This window comes from Rutilus rutilus (genome assembly GCF_951802725.1).
Source record: "Rutilus rutilus genome assembly, chromosome: 19".
Taxonomy (NCBI): Eukaryota; Metazoa; Chordata; class Actinopteri; order Cypriniformes; family Leuciscidae; genus Rutilus; species Rutilus rutilus.
The window spans coordinates 19,243,799-19,269,559 of NC_140232.1; the positions used below are offsets into that span (position 1 = coordinate 19,243,799).

The window sequence follows — 25,761 nt, forward strand, 5'->3', positions numbered from 1 at the left end:
GCTGCAAGGATGAATAGGCGATTCCTACCAACTGTATCAGAGCACTCCAAAAATGCCGACACCAGCAGGTTTTTTCACTGGTCTTGCGTTTTGTTTGCTTATCAAATCAGTCTCAGACCATAAGAGGCCCATCGAGGCTTTTGATGATGGAACAGGGAGAGTTATATTGGATGCTTGATGTGTTTATTGTAGCTCAAGTCAACAAACAAAAGGGCCCTCTATGGGGTCCCGGCATAATGAGCGCCGCTTTGGTTGTAAATATGTGTTTTTTTTTCATCCAGTCTTTCCATCTCAATGCAGGACAAAAGAGACCAGCCCATCCAATTCAGGTCAGCCTGAATTTGGCGATGTAGCTCACTGAGTTAAATCATTTGCGCGCACAAAGCCTCAAGAGGATGCCAGCCGACGATGGGAACGACGATAGATAAATAAATAAATAAATAGTGTACTTGTTATTTGCGCTCTTCCTGCAACTAGATTCTGTGCCTTTCTGTAACAGACCCCACTTCAAGACGATCAGTGTGTGCTCTTCAAGTGTGTGCTTGCGGTTGTATAATTGCCTCTGAGAAAGACAAAGGAAGAGGGATAAAGGGGCTGGATTTAGTTCAAGAAGCCTGGAGAATGTTCAAGTATACATCTACACTGAAACGCATGGCAGCACTCTATTTGTTGCTGTATTTTATGTGGGCAACATCTTTGATAAAGCAAGTATATTAAAAAATAATTCCCATGTAACTACTGTTGACGTGTGGACAGTTACATTTATATACAAATGAGAAAAAAATAGGTAGGGGGAAGGAAAAAGAAAGAAAAGAGAAGCCCTTTCCACCCCGAAGGCATTAATATTCTGGGCCATGTGACATTTTAAATTAACAGTGAGAGTAAATAGCTGACAGAATGCGGCACACGTTGCCAAAGCCGGGTCCAAAGAAATCACAAAAGTTCTATGTACTCGTTCCAGAATTCTAGAATTATTTTGCAAGCATGAGGCGCTGGTGAATTCAACCACAAATCAGCCGCTTATGTCTCGCTGAGACACGCTAGCAGTTTACATGAAAGTTTTAATTGTGTGCATCCCTAAAGTTTTAATAGTAAGCAGTCCTAGACTGTCACAGAGCCTGACAAATCTGTATGGAAAAGAAGACTGATGCCTTGTGGATGAAGGGCCGGGAAAAGTATTAGGGTTCTATCAGACACCTCATTCAGACTGTTTGAAAGATTCAGTGGTGTGTCTGTGATGTTGACCACACAAACAGAGACGTGGGGAAATGACGCAAAACTTCTGGAATCTGCTTGAGACAGACCTCACACACAGCTGAAACTTCCAGCTCGACAGAAAGGAGATTTTGTAAAGCTTTGCTGCTGATATGAACATGTGCATTAATGAAGAATATATTGGAAAAAGACTAAGGGAATAGTAATGCAAACCCATATGGTCTTATAATCACTCATGTTCATATAATGTTAAAGAAAATAACTAATAGTAGCAGTTATTTTTGATGGATTTCCAGGGTAGAACCACATCCACATCATTTATTTTTCGTGAATGAAACCGAGGTTAAGCGTATACAGTCCATTTAACAGGTTGTGCTGTTGTTAACACTAAAAATATGTCTATCCCAAAAAAATCCTTGTGTCAAAAAAGTCTGGACAGCATGCATGTGTTAGACATGATGTGAAACTTAGACATGAAACTTAGACATGATGTGACTAAAGACATTACAACCTATTGAGCATCTATCCGCTGTCTAGACTATGTTCTGTTAGATGTTTATTGTTCAGGGGTGTCTAATCTTTGGAGCTGGTGGTTAGAAAAGACAAGAGGTTTTTGAGCTCAAGAGGGTTAGGCTATTTATTTACTTATTCATTTCTCCAAGAACTCTATTTATTTTTCCCCCCCAGAGCCCTCTTTTATTTATTTATTTACGTATTTATTTACCCAAAAACCCTCTTTTATTTTATTTTTTTATTTCTTTTTACTCCAGAACCCAATTAATTAATTAATTCATTCATTCATTCATTCATTCATTCATTCATTCATTCATTCATTCATTCATTTTTATTTATTTGTTTGTTAATTAATCCAAGAGCCCTCTTTTATTTTTTTTTACCCCAGAACCCTATTCATTCATTCATTCATGTTTATTTATTTTCCCCAGAACCCGCTTTTATTTTATTTTATTTTCATTTAGTTATTTGTTTGTTTGTTTATTTCCCCAAGAACCCTATTATTTTATTTAATTTTTTATTTATTTATCCCAGAACCCTTTTCATTCATTCATTCATTCATTCATTCATTCATTCATTCATGTTTATTTATTTTCCCCAGAACCCGCTTTTATTTTGTTTTATTTTAATTTAGTTATTTGTTTGTTTGTTTATTTCCCCAAGAACCCTATTTTTTATTTTATTTTTTATTTATTTATCCCAGAACCCTTTTCATTCATTCATTCATTCATTCATTCATTCATTCATTCATTTATTCATTTATTCATTCATTCATTCATTCATTCATGTTTATTTATTTTCCCCAGAACCCGCTTTTATTTTATTTTATTTTCATTTAGTTATTTGTTTGTTTGTTTGTTTATTTCCCCAAGAACTCTATTTTTTATTTTATTTTTTATTTATTTATCCCAGAACCCTATTCATTCATTCATTCATTCATTCATTCATTCATTCATTCATTCATTCATTCATGTTTATTTATTTATTTATTTATTTATTTTCCCCAGAACCCGCTTTTATTTTGTTTTATTTTAATTTAGTTATTTGTTTGTTTGTTTATTTCCCCAAGAACCCTATTTTTTTTATCCCAGAACCCTATTCATTCATTCATTCATTCATTCATTCATTCATTCATTCATTCATTCATTCATTCATTCATTCATGTTTATTTATTTATTTATTTTCCCCAGAACCCGCTTTTATTTTGTTTTATTTTAATTTAGTTATTTGTTTGTTTGTTTATTTCCCCAAGAACCCTATTTTTATTTTATTTTATTTTTATTATTATTTATCCCAGAACCCTATTCATTCATTCATTCATTCATTCATTCATTCATTCATTCATTCATTCATGTTTATTTATTTTCCCCAGAACCCGCTTTTATTTTATTTTATTTTCATTTAGTTATTTGTTTGTTTGTTTATTTCCCCAAGAACCCTATTTTTTATTTAATTTTTTATTTATTTATCCCAGAACCCTATTCATTCATTCATTCATTCATTCATTCATTCATTCATTCATTCATTCATTCATTCATTCATTCATTCATTCATGTTTATTTATTTATTTATTTTCCCAAGAACCCGCTTTTATTTTGTTTTATTTTAATTTAGTTATTTGTTTGTTTTTTTATTTCCCCAAGAACCCTATTTTTTTTATCCCAGAACCCTATTCATTCATTCATTCATTCATTTATTCATTCATTCATTCATTCATTCATTCATTCATTCATTCATTCATTCATTCATTCATTCATTCATTCATGTTTATTTATTTATTTATTTTCCCCAGAACCCGCTTTTATTTTGTTTTATTTTAATTTAGTTATTTGTTTGTTTGTTTATTTCCCCAAGAACCCTATTTTTTATTTTATTTTTTATTTATTTATCCCAGAACCCTATTCATTCATTCATTCATTCATTCATGTTTATTTATTTATTTATTTTCCCCAGAACCCGCTTTTATTTTGTTTTATTTTAATTTAGTTATTTGTTTGTTTGTTTATTTCCCCAAGAACCCTATTTTTTTTTATCCCAGAACCCTATTCATTCATTCATTTATCCATTCATTCATTTATTCATTCATTCATTCATTCATGTTTATTTATTTTCCCCAGAACCCGCTTTTATTTTATTTTATTTTCATTTAGTTATTTGTTTGTTTGTTTATTTCCCCAAGAACTCTATTTTTTATTTTATTTTTTATTTATTTATCCCAGAACCCTATTCATTCATTCATTCATTCATTCATTCATGTTTATTTATTTATTTATTTATTTTCCCCAGAACCCGCTTTTATTTTGTTTTATTTTAATTTAGTTATTTGTTTGTTTGTTTATTTCCCCAAGAACCCTATTTTTTTTTATCCCAGAACCCTATTCATTCATTAATTCATTCATTCATTCATTCATTCATTCATTCATTCATTCATTCATTCATTCATTAATTCATTCATGTTTATTTATTTATTTATTTTCCCCAGAACCCGCTTTTATTTTGTTTTATTTTAATTTAGTTATTTGTTTGTTTGTTTATTTCCCCAAGAACCCTATTTTTTTTTATTTTTTTTTATTATTATTTATCCCAGAACCCTATTCATTCATTCATTCATTCATTCATTCATTCATTCATTCATTCATTCATTCATTCATTCATTCATGTTTATTTATTTTCCCCAGAACCCGCTTTTATTTTATTTTATTTTCATTTAGTTATTTGTTTGTTTGTTTATTTCCCCAAGAACCCTATTTTTTATTTAATTTTTTATTTATTTATCCCAGAACCCTATTCATTCATTCATTCATTCATTCATTCATTCATTCATTCATTCATTCATGTTTATTTATTTATTTATTTATTTTCCCAAGAACCCGCTTTTATTTTGTTTTATTTTAATTTAGTTATTTGTTTGTTTTTTTATTTCCCCAAGAACCCTATTTTTATTTTTATTTTTTTAATTTTTTTATTATTATTTATCCCAGAACCCTATTAATTCATTCATTCATTCATTTCCCCGTAACCCTATTAATTAATTAATTAATTTATAAATAAAGAACATCTTTTAACATCTTACATTATTACCAAAACATTCTAAATGCTGGTAAGAAGTCATCACCAAAATGTATTTTACTGACAGCCATAGTTTTTATATTTTAAATAAAAAAGAGATAGCTACATTAAATGTGTATCTGTCTGTTTTAGGAAGGGGGTCCCTCACAATAGGATAATCATATATGGGTCTGTGTCATCAGCAAGTTCAAAAACATCTGGTCTGCACAGTAACTTCAAGCAAATACAGGAATAAAAACAATAACATCAACAGAATCCTTTTTTTAAATTTCCATAATCAATTTTATGAAGTTGAAACTGTCATTTTTGGCCTAGCAGTAATTGGTTTTGGCTTTCTAAGTTTGAGTGACTCATGGGAGAAAGTCTGTGAAACACAGATGGAGAATTTCCTAAGCGCAGGGAGAAGAGGACAAATCTCCCATTCAGCATCTGCAGTGAGGGGGAACTTCAGTGGTCTCTGCTGCCTGCCATCTCACACTGCTAATGAAAAATGCCATTTACACTACCGCATGGGACAACATAAGTGCATGGAGCTCAAAACTACAACACTGTGGCCTATTGTAGGAAAGTCATCTAAGGGCATTTATTGCTCAGGAAAAGCCTGATGCGTCTCCATCTGAACATTATACCTCAGGAAACATTTTACCTGGATGATTGAGGATATTTGTGGTAGAAACAATCAAGAGGGCTTACATCTGAATGAAAACCTAAGGAAACAGCTTGTCGCTATTGTTATCCAAGCTAAAGATGAGGAGGAAGCCTGTGTTGTCCGCTCGGCTATGGTACACTGCAAGACAAAAACAGAACTTTCTGTTCGTCCTCTCTCAATGCTGGGAATTTATAGGGCAGCTGCTGGAGATGTTCTTATAAAGAAGCCCAAACAGTCATGACAGATGGTTTACATAGCAGAAGGCACTGGGTCGAACACAACACTTCTACTTCTTCTTCTACAGAAGCGCATGGGCCTGTTTGCCCCCATGAAAAAAACAGCCACCCAAGATGGGTGGTAATGGTGAGGTCAGTCCGAATGAATGTGTTAAAGAGATATGGACCACCCTTGAGCAAAGCCATTAACTGCGTTCGTTGACCATAATTAGCAGATTTGGTGGCTCCCCTGAAAAGAGGCTCATAGTACTGAGAAGAAATACGTACATCTAGGAGGATGTCAAACAAATGAGTGGAACTTTTCCAGTCTGAGCCTATAGCAATGGGGCTGTGTGCTAATTTGCACTGGTCTGGTCTGGTTACCAGACACAACCTGCCGTATTTAACTGCAATTCAAAATATTTTGATTTGAAGATCAGCATATGATTGATTATATGATTTTTGCACCAGGTAGAACAATAAAACCTCAGTTTGCATAGCTCAGGCATATCTGATTATTATAATTAATTATAATTATTTTAGTATTATTTATCATAGTATTTATTACTTTATTATAATATTACTATTAAATTAAGTAAAACTGAAAAATATTTGTATATTATCTATTTTAAAATTCATGTTTATTTTAGTTTTAGTTTTTTAAGTTTAAGTTGTTCATCTAAAATATAAATATTAGATGGGAGAAAGTCTGTGAAACATAAAAATAAATAAATAAATAAATAAATAAATAAATAAATAAATAAATAAATAAATAAATAAATAAATAAATAAATCCATTTAATTTATTTAAACAAAAAAGCCCCTTCAAGTGAAGATAGAAAAATGAACAGTATAAATATTAAGAGCTAATTGATCTGAGTTTACTAATTTAATCTTTAAACTATTACAAGTAGCCTATTGGCTTTGTTTTTAAATTGTATTTTATTTTATTTTGTTTCATTTCATTTTATTTTATTTTATTTTATTTTATTTTATTTTATTTTATTTTATTTTATTATATATATTTTATTTTATTATTTTATTTTATTAAAATTTTATTGTATTTTATTTTATTTCGTTTAATTTAATTTTATTTCGTTTCGTTTAGGTTCTCTCTAAGCGCTTGTCCGGAAAGTGCAGCTCTCAACACACAGATAGGTAAATAAACGCGAATCTCTCCGCTGTGACGCTGGATGCAGCATGTTGCTAAGTTGATGAGAACGAAATCAAAATTCATTGGACATGCAGAGGAATAACAACCTGTTTATCTCACAGTCAAGCCATTACAGGCACCAGAAATACATGATCATCTCAGAGACTACATCGAGACTAAAATGAATTCATGATGGTAAGACTAAACTGACTTCCACTGTGTAAGGAATTAACTCAAGGAATAGCACTTAAAGTGATCGCAACGCGCAAAATATACTTTTAAATTAAAACAAAGAAATATTTAATCAAAATTCGCGTCAGACTTCACGAATGAGTGAGACAGCTGAGCTTAGGTAAAGACATAAAAATTCTGATAAATTATTCCTCTGGGGAATCTAATGTCATGTTCTTCCTAAACTGTCTCAGTCCCCATGATTCACTCTCATTGTATGGGGAATAAATTTGTTTGCTGATCTATACTTTTAGCTTTAGCTTTAACCTTTCAGCAAAGTTCCCAATATCCAAATAATATGACTTATATAGAATTTATTTATTCAGCCTCTGTTTTGCAGGTCAAACGTACAACTCCTACTCCGATCACCAAAATGATTTCATCGTTTGTGCTGCTCCAAAGGAGAAGCCGGTCACAACTAAACAAGCCATTATCTAGTTAGCACCTGTATTGATGTGAACGCTGTCTTGATGGAGATGGAAGAGGAAGGCTCATCTACAAAGGGCTGGAATGCCAGAACATCTAGCCCTCAGTTTGAGGACGAGAGGCCTCTTTTCCACAGTAACCAGACGCCTCCAGGTACTTCTGAGCCATTTCTGCTGCCAGGAAGTGACGTAAAAGTTCCATACACCATCAATCGATATTTACGAGACTATCAGCGAGAGGGCATTCAATTCATCTATCATAACTATGCCAAATCCAGAGGATGCATCTTGGGTGATGACATGGGTCTTGGAAAGACGGTTCAGGTAAATCCACGCAAATCTACATATTACAATGTATAGAATAAACCCAGTAAGGCCTGCTCATGTTTCCTCTTTCCTTTGTTCTTTTAGGTCATCGGCTTCCTAGCTGCAGTTTTGCAGAAAACTGGTACATGGAAAGACGTTGAGAACAACAGGCCACAGTTTTTGCTGTCACAGAAGCCATCAGAACAAGTTCAGAAGGTAAGTGTCAGGGTTTGGGTTGATGAAAGTAGCGAGGACTCAGATGCAGAGTGATGGGCTTTTATTAAGCATAAAATAAAACAAAAACGACCCCGTGGGGGGAAACAAGACAGGCAGCAAGACTTTACAAGAACTGGACTTGGCAGGAACAGGAAACATGAGGGTACCTTAGACGACGAACCGGCACAGGACTGCAAACACAAGGAGAATAAATAGGGAGAGCAAACAAAGCAGGTAACGAGGGAGGACAGGTAGGGCAAATTAACCAATAATCAGGTAACAAGGGTTAGACAAACGACAGGAGAGCACATGGCACAAGGAAACACATGACAAGCCATGTGCTCACACCAAACATGATTAAAACACAAGCACATGGCCAGCAAAACAAATCACAAGCCATGTGATAACACAAAACGAGACATGAACACGCAGCCAATGAGAACACTCATAAGCCACGTCAGAGAATGTCTAATATGGCGAGAAGTTTCACTCTCACTACACTTCCGGCTTCTGAACTGGTTGCAGTTCCACTCTGATTCCATATGAGGGCGCTCACAGGACGAGTGCAGAATGAATGGAGGTCAATGGCGGTATACCCCTCAAAATCCACTTTTCTCAGGATATAATTTTTTGTCTAGTAATTTGAATGTTGTATTCGAAAGGAGATGCAAAGAAATTACACATTGCTGGGTGTTAGATTTTTTAGAGTCACTTATTTGCTTTAAAAAAGTCTTTCAAAATGTCAATGACGTCAGAATGCTGACGTCATTAGCAGAATGCTAGCGTGTTATGGGCAACAACAACTCAACCTGTAAGAAATCAAAACGACATAAGTACTCGTTCATTCAACTTTCGACCTAAAACCCATGTTGAACTTGCAAAATCTACAATCACATCTGAGATTTCTCAACGGCAATCGGGTGAAAGAGACACATTTAGCCGTCTAGCCCCATTGACTCCCATTCATTTTGCACTCATGGCGAGCGCCCCCAGTGGAACTCTGGTGGTACTACAACCAAAATTCGGTACAATAGGACTTAATAGGGAGTGGACAGGCTCTCCGTAGACGGGCTCTGGCCACGTGTTCACACAAAACATGACAACATGAAAGCACACAGCTAGTGTAAACACACACTGCGTGCTACACAGCACAAGACAAAACATGATGTGAAAGCACAGGAGTGTCAGGGCTCTGTCACAAAACCCAGAAATAGACTAGACTGAAGTGACAGAACCCTGACAGAAGGTTCTTGTGTAATACTGCATTTAGTAGTAGGCTATTTTTTGTTTGTTTGACTCTGTTCAGGTTTTCCTCATTGTGGCTCCGCTCTCTGTCCTCTACAACTGGAAAGATGAGTTAGACACTTGGGGTCATTTTAGAGTTGTGGTCGTGCACGGTGTGAGGAAGGATGAAGAACTGGCGCGTGTGCAGAGAGGAAGATGTGAGATTGCTCTTACTACTTATGAGACCCTCAGACTCTGTTTGGACCAGTTTAACAGGTATATTGTTCATACTGAGTTCAGTTTGTTTTATATGTATACTTAACTGTTCAAAAGTTTGGGGTCAGTAAGATCTTTTGGTTACACTTTATTTTAAGGTGTCTTTGTTAAACTGTAATTATACATTAAGTACTGAGTAATATTAAGTAACTACATGTACTTACTATAGGGTTAGGATGTGGGTTTAGTTTGGTTTAGGGTTAGCTGCATGTAATTATGCATAATTTATAGTTATTACTATAGTAACTACATGCAACATATGTAACTGACATAAAATAAAGTGTTACCGATTTCTTTTAAAATGTTTTCTTATGCTCATCAAGGGTGTATTTATACAAAAGTACAGTAAAACAGTAATATTGTAAAATACTATTACAATTTAAAATAATTGTTTTCTATTTGAATATATTTTAAAATGTAATTTATTCCTGGTATGGCAAAGCTGAATTTTCAGCATCATTACTCCAGTCTTCAGTGTCACATGATCCTCCGGAAATCATTCTAATATGCCGATTTGGTGCTCAAAAAACATTTCTTATTATTATCAGTGTATCAACGTTGAAGAAACTTGTGCCGCTTAATATTTTTGTGGAAACGTGAATTTTTTTTTCAAGATTCTTTGATGAATAGAAAGTTCTAAAGAGCAGCATTTACAGTATATAAATATTTGTTAACATTATTAACATTTTACCGTCGCTTTGGATCACTTTAATATGTCCTTGCCAAATAAAATATTAATAAAAAAATAAAAAAAAACATTTGCATGGTATTTAGTTATATTGAGTATATTTTAAAATGTTTACTGGTCAATTTTTTTATTTCCTTTCATATTTAAACATTCATTGTACAAAGTTAAGTGGTCAGTGTAGTTTTCAACATATTTATTTTTCTGCTTTTCTTTGTGATTAAATTCAATTAACGATGATGACTCATCTTTTTCACACTACACAATGTAATGTTTGATTTTGTACAGTATTGATTGGGCTGCCGTTATCGTTGATGAAGCTCACAAAATAAAGAACCACAGGTCCCAGATCACTCAGGCCATGAAGGAGATGAGATGTAAAGTGAGGGTTGGACTGACAGGAACAGTTCTTCAGAACAACCTTGAGGAGCTGTGGTGTGTTATGGACTGGTGAGACACTCAGAAAGCACCACTGATTTTAACCCTGATTGAGGTACTTGAGCTCCATTTTGACTTGGATGCTTTTGTAGACCGTTTACTGGGGTTTGTTTGGAACATAAGTTGTATATTTTTGTGCCATTATACTACCTCATGATAATGATAATTTCTCCATTCATGAGTTTAAAACACTTTCATATGTCATAGGGCCATTCCTGGATGCCTGGGTCCTCTGGCAGGTTTCAAAAACAGGTTTTCGGACCCCATTGAGCAGGGGCAGAAGCACACTGTGACAAAAAGAGCTCTAGCAGAAGGCCGTAAAGCAGTTCAGGAACTTGCCAAAAAACTCTCACACTGGTTCCTCAGGAGAACAAAGGCCCTTATCAGTGATCAGCTACCTAAGAAAGATGATCGAGTGAGTTAGTTCAAGTCAAAGAAACCATCTGATTTAATATGATATCTCATAGTACGTGCTCTGATCTGCACTCCTTCTGGTCTTGTCCCTCTCCAGGTTGTCTATTGCTCACTCACAGACTTCCAGCGGACGGTGTACCGAGCAGTGCTGGACACAGACGATGTGAACCTGCTGTTGCAGAGCTCAGGAAAGTGTCACTGTGGCAGTGGCCGTACACGGAAGAAGTGCTGCTACAAACTGAACGCAGACGGTGTGCCGGTCAGAAACCTGTACTTCAGTTATCTGGCTATACTGAGAAAGGTCGCAAATCATGTTGCACTACTGCAGTCCAAAGAAGGAACCAGCAAAAAACAGGTTAGTAATTGGGTGTAGTGGGAATAGTGAAGGATTGTTGTCAGATTATTGTTCAAAAGTTTGGGTAAAAGTAAAATAATAATAATGTGAAAATATTATCACAATTCAAAATAAATGATTTCTATTTTAATATATTTTAAAATGTAATTTATTCCTGTGATGGCAATGCTGAATTTTTAGCAGCCATTTCTGTCACGTGATCCTTCAGAAATTGTTTTAATATGCTGATTTGCTGCTCATGAAACATTTCTTATTATTATCAGTGTATATTATCAGTACAACTGGTCTGTTCAAACAGATTTGAGGTTTGATTGAATGTATTTTAGAATGGCTCAAATGGACTCAGATTGTGTTTATCATCATCCTTTATCTTTCTGTAAATATTTGTGCAATTTTTCCAACCACAGGAAAAATATGTAACAGCCATTTGCGAGCAAGTTTTTAAAAAATTTCCAGATTTCACGGAGAGGTGCAAACAAGCAGCATTTGAAGCAATGTCTGACCCCATGTACAGTGGAAAAATGAAGGTGAGGCATTTTTCCTAATGATCAAGAACCAGATTTGGAGTTATTTCACACAATAATTGTATATTAGATTGGAGTACTGTTGGGGCTTTTTGTCATTTCAAATTTTTACTTGCCCATCAACATTTTCATTGGCTCCACCACAAAGGGAATGATACATTTTTATTTTTAACAATGCAATTTTATTTTCGCTAGAAAATATTCAGTTTTTATTCAATGTAAATTTTTCTTTGTTTATTATAAATATTTTTTTCTTTACAAAATTCTGAAAATGACATAATTATAATGTAACTATAATTCATAAACACACTTTTGCTGGCCTGCAAATGAATTGGTTTGCCGTTTTCAACACTTGGTGACACATCAGCAGAATTTTCAACAACAATATTGAATACATTGTTTTAATTTTGCAAGACATAAAAAATAATGTACTAGATAAATATATCCCGTCCTCATTGTTGAGCCCTGAGTGTAAAAGTATGTTTAGTTGCATATTAGTTATTAGAATCAGGGGTGCCCACATTATCAAACGGACAGCATAGAAAATTTGCTTCGCCAAGATATCTTCATTTCCAGTCCGTTCCGGATTTTTCACTGGCAATATGGAGATTAATAAACCCTCTTGTGGCTAGCACTGGCCCTGAGCTGTCTTCCATCTGAGGCTGTGGATACACTTCCTTGAGAAATAACAAGGACAGTATTTAACATTTCTTCAGGCCTTCCTTTCAAAGGTTTCCCCCTCCCGTTAGCCGGAGCATCTTGAGGGTGCTGTTATTGGCAGATGCTGAGTTACTGGCATCCTCACAAGAATGGCCGCTGGTTTCTGAAACATCAGCAATAGAAAGAAAAGACACAGCCGGCTCTGTTAATCTCTACCCAGTGGCCACTGACTGACGTGTTATTTCTCATTACAATTTAAATGAAAAACTTTGTGTGTTTTCACATGTTATGATAAGCAAGATTGTCTTTGCTCCCATCATCGTTTTGAAAAGCGTGTCCTGTTTTTCTTCCTGTTTCAGGTTCTGCAAAAGCTGCTAAATCACTTTATCGCGAAGAAAGACAAAGTTCTACTCTTCTCTCTTTCCACCAAGGTGAGGTGGTTATAAAAAGTTTGCTATGCTATTAACACATTTTTTTGTATATTAAAAATTTGTATAAACTATATGGTGAACGTGATTTCACCAAGTGCAACATGTTCCTGGATCAATATCTTTGTTGATTCTGGAACAACATTTCAATCAACCGATCATATTTGAGAGTGAAGTTTACAGTTTATATCAAGATTAGGCTTACAACCAGGGTTAGGTGCTTCTACATCAGTGTTATTCACATATCATTTCCCTCTGATTTTTAGGGATAACTTATGGGTAGGGTTAGGTTTAGGGGTAGGGATAGGGTTAGGACTACATTTTCGGACAGGAATGTTGTTCCAGGATCAACATATTATTTTGATTCAGGAACATGTCTTACTTGGCAAAATCATATACAGTATATATAATCTGCAAGACCCCTGAAAGTGTCCTGTGTATCTGGCACCAAGACGTTAGTAGCAGATCCTTTAAGTCCTGTAGGTTGCGAGGAGACCAGAGCAACAGCTTGAACTCTTCATCATGGTCCTCAAACCATTGACCTGAAAGAGGCCACTTCCACCAGGGAACACCATTGTTATGAAGGACTGCAACTGGTCTGCAATAATGTTTAGGTACAGTAGGTAGCACGTGTCAAATTTATGTCCAAATTAATGGCCGGACACAGGGTTTCCCAGCAGAACATTGCTCAGAGCATCACACTCCCTCCACCGGCTTGTCGTCATCCCACACTGCATCCCGGTGCCATCACTTCCCCAGGTAAACGGCACACATGTACAAGGCCGTCCCACATGATGTAAAAGAAAATGGGACTCAACAGACTAGGCGACCTTCTTCCACTGAACACCCATTATAGGTGCTTTTGACGGTGGGGCAGGGGTCATCATAAGCACATAATTTAGAGTGAGATGCACTGTGTGTTGTAACACATTCCTCCCATAACCATAATCCCATAGTTAAAATTTTGTGTGACTTTTGAAGTCTGTTGGCTTGGACCAGATGGTATAGCCTTTGTTGCCCTCGTGCATCGATGAGCCTTGGGCGCCCAACACCCTGTTGCCAGTTTGTCCCTCTTGGACCACTGTTGGTAAATTCTCACCTCTGCTGACCGGGGGCAACAGTTGTGCCGTTTCAGAGAAACTCTGACCCTATCGCCTTGCCATTGCAATTCGTCCCTTGTCAAAGTCGCTTCGATCTTAACTCCTTATTACAAGAACTGATTGTTTGCTTACCATCTAATCTACCCAGACCTTAATATGTGGCCTTGTTAGGGGGTGATCAAAGATATTCGCTTCACCTCTGACTGGTCATAATGTTTTGGCTCATCAGTGTATATAATTTATAATTAATTGTGAATCTTTTTTTAAATATAGAATTGCAATTAATATTATTAAATATAAATCAGGTTATACAAACCTTTCTTTATACTTTCTTTCACAGCTGTTAGATGTTCTGGAAAGCTATTGTATGGCCGAGGGTCTGGAGTACCACAGACTGGATGGAAACACCAAGTCTAAGGACCGAGTTAAAATAGTGAGAGAGTTCAACAGCTCTCGAGATGTCAACCTGTGTCTGGTGTCTACTTTGTGAGTGTGGCCCCAAAAGCTATTATGTTTCGTTATGCCTGTTATTTACAAGATCTCCCAAAATTTATAACAACATGACAGTGTGATTTACAATGATTTTGATCTTCATGCTTCTTCTGTAGGGCGGGTGGGCTTGGCCTAAACTTCATCGGAGCGAATGTTGTCGTTTTGTTTGATCCAACATGGAATCCTGCCAATGATCTCCAGGCTATTGACAGGTGAGCAAATAAAAAGGAAATATTCATATAATTAGGTATTTGCATTTGAGTATTAAATATTGACAAACATTTTAAAATTCTTCAATGCTTTTTTTATACTTTTAGTCTGCAAATCAGCATATTAGAATGATTTCTGAAGGATCATGTGACACTGAAGACTGGAGTAATGGCTGCTGAATATTCAGTTTAATCATCACAAGATTAAATAGAAATAAAAAGCGTTAAAATAGATTTTTTTTTATTGTAATAATAATTCACAATATTAGTGTTTTACTGTATTTTTTTATTGTATAATGAGTATAAGAGACTGCTTTCAAAAACATGAAAAAAAAATCTTAATGACCCCAAACTTTTGAACGGTAGTTTACATTTGCAGGTTGAATGGAATTTATCAAGGTCCCAATAAGACTTGTGTGAATCCTGTTTCAATTTACAGGGCGTATCGTATTGGCCAGTGCAGGGATGTGACGGTTTTTAGACTCATCTCTTTAGGAACGGTAGAGGAGATCATATACTTGCGCCAAATTTACAAACAGGTATGTTGATAAAAAAAAATTACATTTCAGCAAAGGTGTATGAAGATATCATTCCTATACAGTTTAACAGTAATTTGCTGTTGTGAGCATTTTTAGTTTTAGCTCCCTCATCATTACACCTAATACATATGAATACATAGCCTGGCTAACGTCAGACCTCTCTCTCTTTGAGACGTGCAGCGTGAATAAAATCGCGCTGCGCTCAAGGCAGCATGGGGAAACCCAGGCTAATGAATACACTAAAATTATGTAAAATTTATTGAGACCTGTTTGTTTTCCTCTCCTTTTTTGCTTGACAGCAACTTCAGTTGTCAGTGATTGGCCAGGAGAATGCTAGACGCTACTTTGAGGCGGTTCAGGGTACTGACAGCAAGGCAGGGGAGCTGTTTGGTACCCGAAACCTTTTCCGCCTGCAGACTGATGGCACCTGTCTTACCCATCGCATCCTGGAGGTAAAAAAACGTCCAAAATCCGCATCCAAACCCAGCGTCTTAGTTCTGTATATATATATAGATATATAGATATAGATATATTTTATATATGTTATATTGTTCAGTTTTCCAGCCCTAGTCTTGTGAAATTAATTTAGATTTTTAGGGCACATCATGAACTTGTAATGCAGAGGTTCTGACGAGCATGTGGAAACTATCTACAGAGTTTTACTGTCTGTAAGGGCCCAGCTGATCATACATATCCCTAATGACATGCCTTTAATGAACTGTTTATATGAAATGAATTCCTTCTCATTGACATGATGGGAATCGCGTGTTTGGCTTACAGAGGGAGGGCCAAGTGGAGGTGGGAATCATGACGGCCAGAACTCAAGCTCTGGACGAGAGGATGGAGGAGCCAGTGAGTACCCACCCTGTCACAGACCCGTGACTGAAACGTTTCTCTTTCCCACCCATCCCTCCCCTCTTCTTTCCCATCATTTATCTGTTCCCACGGCATGACGGGCGAACACATGGTCGTAATCAACCCCTTCTGAAGCCCAGTGGTGAAGACCACACAGAAACATACTATCTATACCACATTTATTTACTCAGCAGAGGCCTTATCTAATTGTTCTTCTGGAAAGAACCTCACACATTGATTTTCTGAAGAGGCAACGTCTCGGCTTGTTAAAATCAATGTTTTGCTAAAAACTGGATGACGCTATCATTAAAGTGTGGTAAAGTTGTATGTTATGTGTTTAGATGTAATCCATTAAGAAACTATTATAGACATTTCAATATAGATTGGTGTGAAATATACATTTATGTAAAGGATGATGCTTCCTTGGTTGAGAGCAGAGTTCTGTATTTTTTTTAAGCATTGCAGTTGTATTAGTAAAGAAGACAAAACAGTAGAAAGTTGTTTTGTTTGCTTATTTTCTTGTCATTATTTGACAGCCATTATTTTATTTTGTCATTATTTTATCACATGCAGTTTAGATCATTACACTGTAGAAAAAAAATATGATCAATGAGCTATGACAACATATGCTTTTACATTGCTTAACTCATCAAAATAAGTTAAGCAATTTTCAACTTTTTTATGTTATACAAGATGCAACTCATTTTTTTAAGTCAGTTTAATGTAATTTAAGTTGAAATGACAAGTTGATTGTACTTCAAAATTTAAGGCAGCAACTTTACAAATACAAAAATAAAGATGGAAAAGAGAAACTGGTGCCCGCAAATTGCCCTACATTTTTATTTACCCTACAGGGAACTTAAAAAAAAAAACACACACAACATAAAATAGAACAAAATTTACAGATAAAAATACTCAAAACCTTCAAAGCAAAAATACAACTATAACACCTGTTTGAAGAACTCACTAAATCGTTTGTGTCCTTAATTTTCATATTTTTATGCAAATAATCAAAGCAATGTTAATAGTTAAAAAACAAAACAAAACATCTTCTGTATAAAACTAATGAACCATCTTGATTTACCTCAGGATCCCCGGTCAGCGGATGCTGCTACTGAGCAGACAGGTGGATCAGCAGGCTATGGGCTTAAAACCGCTGGGGTGTTGGACTTCAGCAGTGCAAGTGAAGATGAAGATCCCTGCTGCTCCAGGCCCTCAGAAACACACACAGGAGAGCAGACGGGAGCCGGTACTTCCTGTATTGGCAATATGGGCCTGTATAGTGCTCTCCAGAGACAAATGACTCAGAGAGGATTGCAGGAGACGGACAGTGAAGAGGACTTTAGTAGTCAGAGTCAGGATGAGGATAACTATGCAAAACCCACCACGATTAAGGGACAAGCATCTAAGACACTGGATCTGTCCATTGAATCCGATGAAGGGATTGAGGGAGTCACTGATGGTAAACCACAGAGAATATCAGAAGTGTCAGCAGACCTTGAGCTCCTTCCACCAAGATCACACAAACACAACAATGACAGCACAACTGGTGGCAAGAATCATGTTCACAAAAGGGTGAAGTTTGCAGATAAAAGATCTGAAGTTGATATTGAAAGTTTTTCTTCATCAGAAGATGAAGTGCCTCAGAAAGGCGTGAGATGTATGAAGGGTCCTTCTCCTCAGGAGAATAAGTCAACTCACAGATGGTCTTCTGGGAAGGACAACACTACACAAATGCCTTTGGGCATAAAGAGCCGAAACACATTAGGCTCTAACAAAACCCAATCCAGAGATGAAGAAACCACCGGAACTCTGGACTCATTGTTGGGTATAACTTGGACCGTTTACCTGGATTTGAAATAATCTTTTATATTCAGTATCTTTATTGATGGTAACACTTTATTTTAAGGTGAAGTAGTTACACATTACTACATGTACTTACTATAGTAATAACCGTAAATTATGCATAACTACAAGTAACTAAACCAAACCCTAACCGTGACTCTATAGTAAGTACATGTACTTTTTTGAGTAAGTACAATGCAACTGTCACCTTAAAATAAAGTGTAACCTTATTGATTTTTGGCCAATTATCACAAACAGAATATTTAATTAAATAATCCAAAAATAGATTTAACCACCAACATTTGAACATTGCCATCTTTGTGGGGACATTTTGTCCCCATAAACGTAGGGTTTACCAGGACACACACACAAATAAAAATAATAAAGATGCAAGTGCACGTAACATTAATTTACAATAACTGAATAACAGTTAATAACATTATAGTGCAGTTAGACTATCGTTTGTTTTACACATTCAGTCCAGTCATTTCATATACAGAGTCAATAAGAAGTTTAGACATTTTGAGAAGATTGGTTTCTCCATTGGGTGTTTTAGATATCAGTCTTCTCAAAATGTCAACTTTTTATTGACTATATATGAATGAAATGAATAGAGAGAACTGAGTCAATAAAAAGTTTTGACTTTTTGAGAAGATTGAAGTCATCTTGAGTTTGTTCCAATTCTCTTTGTTCCAGTCTACTTGAGTGTTTTGACTTCTCTGACAGGTGGACTTCAGCAGGTGAGCTACACCCACTCGAATCAGAAGGTAGTGGGCTCCAGCAGAGCAGAAGACCGCCTGAGCCGTGCTGCCGTACGAGATGTGTTTGAACTCAACAAGCACTCGCAGCTTCCTGCAAACCAGATTCTGGATTCATCAGAGGTTTCTACAAGTTTTATATTTATGCACCTCACACCAATCTGACTAGGAGTTACCACGCTTTTTTGTGTGTGGTATTTCAGTGCAACTAACTAATATTTGAATGTTTTTTAGATGTTTTTTTATATATATTTTTAATATTATTTTTCTTAATTAAAATATAATTTATTAACAAAAAGTACAGTCTGTCATTTAAATAACTTATATTTTTGCACACTGTGGGGGGAATTCTCTAACAATTTTCTTTTGCATGCAGTATTTCAATGCAACTAAAAATAGTATTTTGGTCACATCCTAATGTTTGAGAGATTTATTTTTATAGAAATTAGTAATCATTTTTGTATTCAAATTTAAATATGATTTATTAACAAAAAATGTTGAACTACATTTGAACAACCGGTCAGTAACACAACTCATTTATTTCACAGTCCTTAATTACACAAACCTTTTGGTGTCAGAAATGACTGAATATAAAAACTTCTGTTTAGTGAGTGAATAAAATGTTGATTCAGTAACTGCTCCAATTCGATGCGTTCATTTGGTGAAAGATTTGTCAGACTGATTGAGACTAGTAACTGTGATTTATTAAAATAACAGGCTCTTTTTTTTTTTGAGTGGAATCAAAACAGTTTAACTGAAAGATGTATTGTTTTCGCATTATTTCATGGTGCTTTTCTCTCATTACATTAAATTCAGTGTGGAAAATCACAATTTATGTGAAATATAATTTCTGGAGATTCAGCTCTGCAGTTCAGGAACCACTGCATGAGACACAGCATTGGTTGGTTATTTTCTTTAAGATGTTGTGAAATAAAGCCAGTTCAGCAAGTTTGTCCTCAGGTGTTTAAAATGATACATTTTGTGTTATAAATCCACTGCAGATACAGATCTACTACGTACCATTTTTTCACCATTGCACACAGCATAATGATTATCCGTATCGGTTATGTTTTGTCCTGCACGTGCTTTTCATTTTTTTTTTGAATAATTAATTCGTTTGAAATTCCAGATAGGATTTTTGGGTGATCAACCAAGAATAATTTGGGAAAGACTCAAGACTTTTGGGTAAAGATTTGTTAAATAAGTCCAATTCTAACATACTTTGTATTTATTGTGTAACAGACTTCCACCCAGTCATCTGATCCCGTACTCGCAGATCACGGCAATGGAGGTCAGACACCGCTAGCAAATGGCAGACCCCACATGGAGCATCCAGTCACCCACACCATCAAAACCTCTTACCGCCAGAACAATGTCACTGTCATAGTGGGCGAAACACCCAGTAGCATGTGCAGGTAACACTATTTTCTGCTCCAAATCCCTCGCTTTTCTCCCCGCACAAGATCTGACTAGCCATCATCTCCACACAAAGCAAATAATTGTGTCAATTGGGCTAAAAACTCAAACACTAGAACAGCAAGTCAGTGAGAAGAAATTCCTGGTAGCGCAGGGCCATGTGCCAGTTCTCCCCACAGCTATGGTGTGCTGCCCCCGCCTGGCCCCTGGGGCCGCAGGAGCGAGGGAAGACCACCCCGGAGCCCTCTCACCCACCCATTTCCCAAGTCTGGCCAAAGTCATAAGCAAAACCCCCTCTTTATTCTGCTTTTCTCCTCAGTACAATCTCACAAATGTACTGTTTGCTCATGTAATGGTGAAAACACACACACACTAGTGTATAAATTCTCTTTTTCTTGATGAATTGCTTTAATGGGATTCAACTCCACTCCGACACATACTTAAGGGTCTTGCTTCATAGATAGTTTTTGCTTTGAAACCACAAAGGGTGGCAACCATTAGAAGTTACGCCACAAGCAGCTTGTGAGCTCTTTCAGTTTCAAATTACTAAGTGGTTTTCCTTAAAGACCCTTACACTGAATTTTCTGGGTTGTTTTATGTTTTAAAATGGGGTTCGTCGTTTAATTCATCTTAAAGGCATAGTTCACCCAAAAATAATAAAAATAGTGTCATAATTTATGTACTCCTCTGCTTGTCATTCCAAATCTTTGACATTCTTCTGCGGAACACAAATTAAGATATTTGGAAGAATGTTCCATTTCCCCCCAAAAATCTCAAAATATATTTTATGTTACACAGATGAACGAAAGTCATACAGGTTTGCAACAACAGGAGGGCGAGTAAATGGTGACAGAATTTTCATTTTTGGCTGAACTATCCCTTTAAGAGTGTGTTTCATGTCACGTGTTTTAGCATTAAGCAAATCTTCTGGTTCTTATTATGCTGTAACTTATGGGCTGTGGTCTTATGATATAATATACAGGCTGTCATAAACTTGCTCCCTGCCTGTATTTTGCAATGCATGGAGTATAAAACAATCTCTTAGAATTTTACAATACACTCAATTTCTTAAGTAAACTGCTTATTAATATTTCAAGTCCTACGTTGTGTGGTCTAAAAAAAAGAAATCCCAAAACAAAACAGGAAATGACATATGTGGACCCCATTGAAGACCCTGCAGACCCTCATGACTGTGTGTCTCTTAAAATGTAAAAGATCATTTGAGCTTTTTATAATACGGTTATAAAATATCACATGGTGCAAATCATCAAAAACTTGATTGTTAATAAAGCGTTTTTTTTTAAAACCGTATGAAACCAACGTGAATACAAAGAGTACATCTTTAAGAACTTGGCACATGTGTTTTAAACTAGATTTATTTATCATTGACCTGTATAGTCTAATGATTTACTACAGATGATTTAGCCAAATAAAACACTTAAAATAAAAGAAAACACACTTAAAGCTTTGAAAATCATTTTGTATATAGTTGTGTCACTAAGGCCCTGTTTACTCCTGGTATTAAGAAGTGTTTTGGTCTATCAGATCACAAGTGGGCGACGCTAAATACTAGGGGTGTAACAATACCCTCATGTCACGATTCGATACATATCACAATACTAAACTCACGATACGATATTATTGCGATACTCCATCAAAATGCTAAATTTGATATTACATTGTGGGTGTAAATAAATAGGCTTGGACTTGGGGCTGGTAACCCAATGCATGGGACAATAGTGACACCAGAATAAAAATATTCATGATTCTGAAGCTGAAAATACTGATATATTTTAGACGAATGCTTGCACTCTTTCACTGACTAGATATACTTAAAATAATAAAGGCCACTTTTTACTGGGAACATAAGACATTTGGCATTATCAGGACACACAAATATTCCCCCATTGCATTATCATACAATACATTCAACATAATATATATTAGTTTAATGTAGTACTGACACTAAAACTCTGTAAACTCTGTCATTTTTTCACGCATAGTAATTTTTATTTTGGGTGAACTACACACAATACAGATTGTCACTATGCACGATACATATTGTTGAATTTTTGTATTGCGATATATTGTGACACGATATATTGTTACACCCCTACTAAATACAGGTGTAAACGGGGTCTAAAACATTTTGAGCTTGTCCACTTTCGACCACTTCCAAAGGTAGTAGAAAACACATTTGACTTTTGCTTTTGTAGTGTAAACACTCATGTGGTCGATTGCATTTCGAATAGACCACCTGCTCTCCGCTTGCTGACCTAGATAGATAGATCGATTTTTATTTGTCCTCGAGAGGAAATTTGTTTCCACCGTAGATGTGTACATAATACAAACACACATAACATGTTAAATTATCGCCATATCATAATACAATCATAATACAATCAAAAATAATCGCTGACATCACAAAACAACAACAAAAGCCGCTTTCCGACCAAGTAGTTACAGGAACTTAGTTATAGGAACTGTCCACTTCTAAACAGTTCTATGAACTACTCTCACCCAAACTCGGTTTTGCTGTTTGCGTTCGCACTGGCCAAGTGGCCATAGGAACTGGTAGGAGGGGTAAGGGAGTGACGCAAGCACGGCGACTTTTATTTTGACGGCGCGACAGACCTTTATTTTGGCGGCGCTGAGAACGCCAGAGCAAACAATGCTCGCATTCTCTGTGTTTATTAGTTAGCGATCTGTCTAACAGTACTGTTTAATATGTTATTAGATAGAACTGTTATAGAAAGTAGACAGTATATGAAAAAAAGGTTATTAGCTTATGTCGTGTGGTTGATGTCCAGTGTTGCTAGCTGGTCAAGATAAACATAATCATGTTTGGCTTGGTCCCCTCAAAGTTGCGTTGGATTTTCTCTTCAGCATAAAGGTTTAGAGACCCATCTATCACTGTTTTCCATGTTTGTATAGTTAGTTTCTGGAGTAAACATAGGCTATAATCTGTGTGTTTACATTATAGCTGTTTTAAAAATGGCGGGTGCTGGTGTTCCGCGTGCGTTCGGTCAATCAGCGTACACTAACGTCACGGATAGTTCCTATAGTGCTGGTTTAGACCCTACTCTGAAGTAGGACCTAAATTAGTTCCTACAAATGGAGTTCCTAGAACTAAAATCGTTCCTAGTTCCTGCGGTGCGAACACGCCGACATCCGGGTACTTTAGCCAATAGTTCTAGGAACTGTGAAAAGGTTCCTCCGGTCGGAAAGCGGCTAAAGAGAGCATAAGTGACGTATCAATGGCCGATTTCCTATGTATTTAGAGCTCGTATAGATACAGGAACACAACTCTTACTATACCTGGCCTTTCTACACATCGGTAACCTATACCTGCGGCCTAATACATGCATATTATGGGAAGTGAGCTAGCCAGATGGGATTTAAACTTTATCGGCTGGAGACCCGGGACAAAAAAAACGTACCAAGCACAATGTTCTCTCACTATTCCTGATTTCTTCTGGTTATCAGAGCACAAACGAAAGCTGCTGCTCTCCGTAGTTTTTCCATCATCTCTGGTCATGTTCATATGTAAATTGCGTGAGCTTATTTCATCCAGTAGATCAAAAGATTTGAAAAAGCCCATAGATTTACCTGCCCATAGACCCTCCGCTCAAAAAAAAAAATCAGGACAGAAGTGGTTGAAAGTGGAAAATAGAGATGGATTAAAACACCAGTTGTAAACGGGTATGTCTCTCTTGTCTACTTGTGATCCGATTGACCAAATCCCATCTTAATGCCAGATGTAAACAGGGCCTAAGATAAGTTGATTTGTGTCATTAAAATAATATTTTGTCTCGCAGACAGCAGTTGGAAGAAATGGCTCAGTTCTTTGGATTCGACACTGTGCGAGACTTTGCAGAAGACATTCTGAAGAACGATTCAGAGCAGAGACTTAGCCGATTGCGAAGCTTCTACAGCCAGGAGAGACCTGAGCTCAAGAACTTCACAGAAAAGACCTTTCCTAAACCCCACGTCGAGCCAAAGCCACCCACCTCACCGCCACCTTCTACAGCCAGACAAAGAACTACCTCAAAAAGAGCCCACCGAAACTCCCCTCTTAAACCTCAAGTTGAGGTACCAACCCTTGAAGTTGAGGATCAAAGAGAACCGTCAAAGAAAAAGAGAATGGGTAAACCAGAAACCTCTGAGGTTCACGTTCACTGCAGTACAGACCTCACAAACAACAAAATGAAGATGTCCTCCACATACAAATACCCATCATCAAGTTCTGGACATCTTTCTCAAAGGTGCAGTGCACCAGTAGAAGAGACTAAAACCAACATTATTAGTTCCTCACAACCTTTCAAGAGCAAGAAATACACTTCACGGTCACCTTTAGTCTCCACAGATGATTGTGCTGCATCAAGCTCAACCCAGACCAGCAGCTCCTCCAAAATCACAGACCTTATAGGTGACACATCCATCCTGAATGACTTGTTCAAGTCAAAGAAGAAAACCGTAGACCAACCGAGGGATGTGAAAACATCCACATGCACTGAAAGAGCAAAACGTAGAGGAAAGGACTTCTGGGACATTTTGAATGAGGGGAATGTGGAGAGCATTAACAAACTCACAGATCTGACTGAGGTGGAGAAGATCTGTAACAGCGTTAGTGTCTCTGCAAAGTCCAGGAGTAATGAGAAAACCGAAAGTTTTGAGGGCTCGCAACTTTGGAAAAAAAATGAGAAATTTCTCTGGAAACACTAGTTTTAAGGTTGCTCTTTTTTACAATTATTTACAATGTTATGTTTTATTGCAAGGACAGGCTTTTTATTTATGATCATTTGTTTTTATTTGTTTTAAATTTTGAATTTATATATATAAAAAAAAATGTAGTTTGGTTTTTCAGGATTCAGTACAATGTATAATTGACTTTTATTGTATTAAAGTTCATGTTTTGAAGAAGGCACAAGGCACATATTTTATGAATGCATATGTATTAAATGAATAAAACAATAAAATAACATTGACAAGATGGTTCACTGGTGGTTTTGTTACAGATTTTGGAAATTGGAAAAGGAATTCAATGTTTTATTTTAATATGTAGCTACTTATTAAGATTAAAATATAAAAATAATGTGAATTTTATTCATACATGGTAAGAAAAGTGTTGTCAGAGCATGTGGGGTAGTTAAATGTTGAATGTTAATTGGTAATTTAAATATTTTACAGTATTTATATCAGAATTGGAAACAGTGCAACATGTTCCACAAATTTTTTTCTTTTTTCCTCCCACACAACTGTGCCTCTCATTTGGTTTCAGGCAGTTAAATGACTTAAATAGTTGGTGGTCTTGGACCTCAGACCAAAAAGTGGTGTAAATAGTTTTGAAGTGGTGTAATTGCTTTGACGAAGTGGCACAAATCTCTCTCGCCGCAGTCTCTCTTTCATTGAAGCTTAAGGCCGCTGCTACTTGTTTCATCTCATCTGCCATGTGTCGCAGAGCTCAGCACCTGTACCATATCCTCAGAACACTGCATTAGTGGTGGCACAATGAGAGAAATGACACATGTGACTTGCAGCTGTTGTCTCA

At 36.2% G+C, this 25,761-nt stretch overlaps 1 protein-coding gene across 2 annotated transcripts; it reads left to right on the forward strand.

Moving 5' to 3' along the window:
* Positions 1-6,791: 6,791 nt before the first annotated feature.
* On the forward strand, positions 6,792-25,206 carry ercc6l2 (excision repair cross-complementation group 6-like 2). Of its 2 annotated transcripts, none has more exons than XM_084389661.1 (18): positions 6,792-7,009; positions 7,386-7,794; positions 7,882-7,992; positions 9,299-9,492; positions 10,466-10,627; positions 10,823-11,030; positions 11,127-11,384; positions 11,792-11,911; positions 12,928-12,999; positions 14,437-14,582; positions 14,705-14,800; positions 15,237-15,336; positions 15,636-15,788; positions 16,117-16,188; positions 17,281-18,019; positions 18,763-18,917; positions 20,037-20,209; positions 24,029-25,206. In XM_084389661.1, exons 2-18 carry the CDS (start codon positions 7,516-7,518, stop codon positions 24,933-24,935), a joined length of 3,945 nt encoding a protein of 1,314 aa, XP_084245787.1. In that variant the 5' UTR covers positions 6,792-7,009; positions 7,386-7,515; the 3' UTR covers positions 24,936-25,206. The 2 variants fall into 2 exon arrangements, with proteins under 2 accessions (XP_084245787.1, XP_084245788.1); XM_084389662.1 differs by having other exon boundaries at positions 6,805-7,009; positions 7,372-7,794.
* Positions 25,207-25,761: the final 555 nt, after the last annotated feature.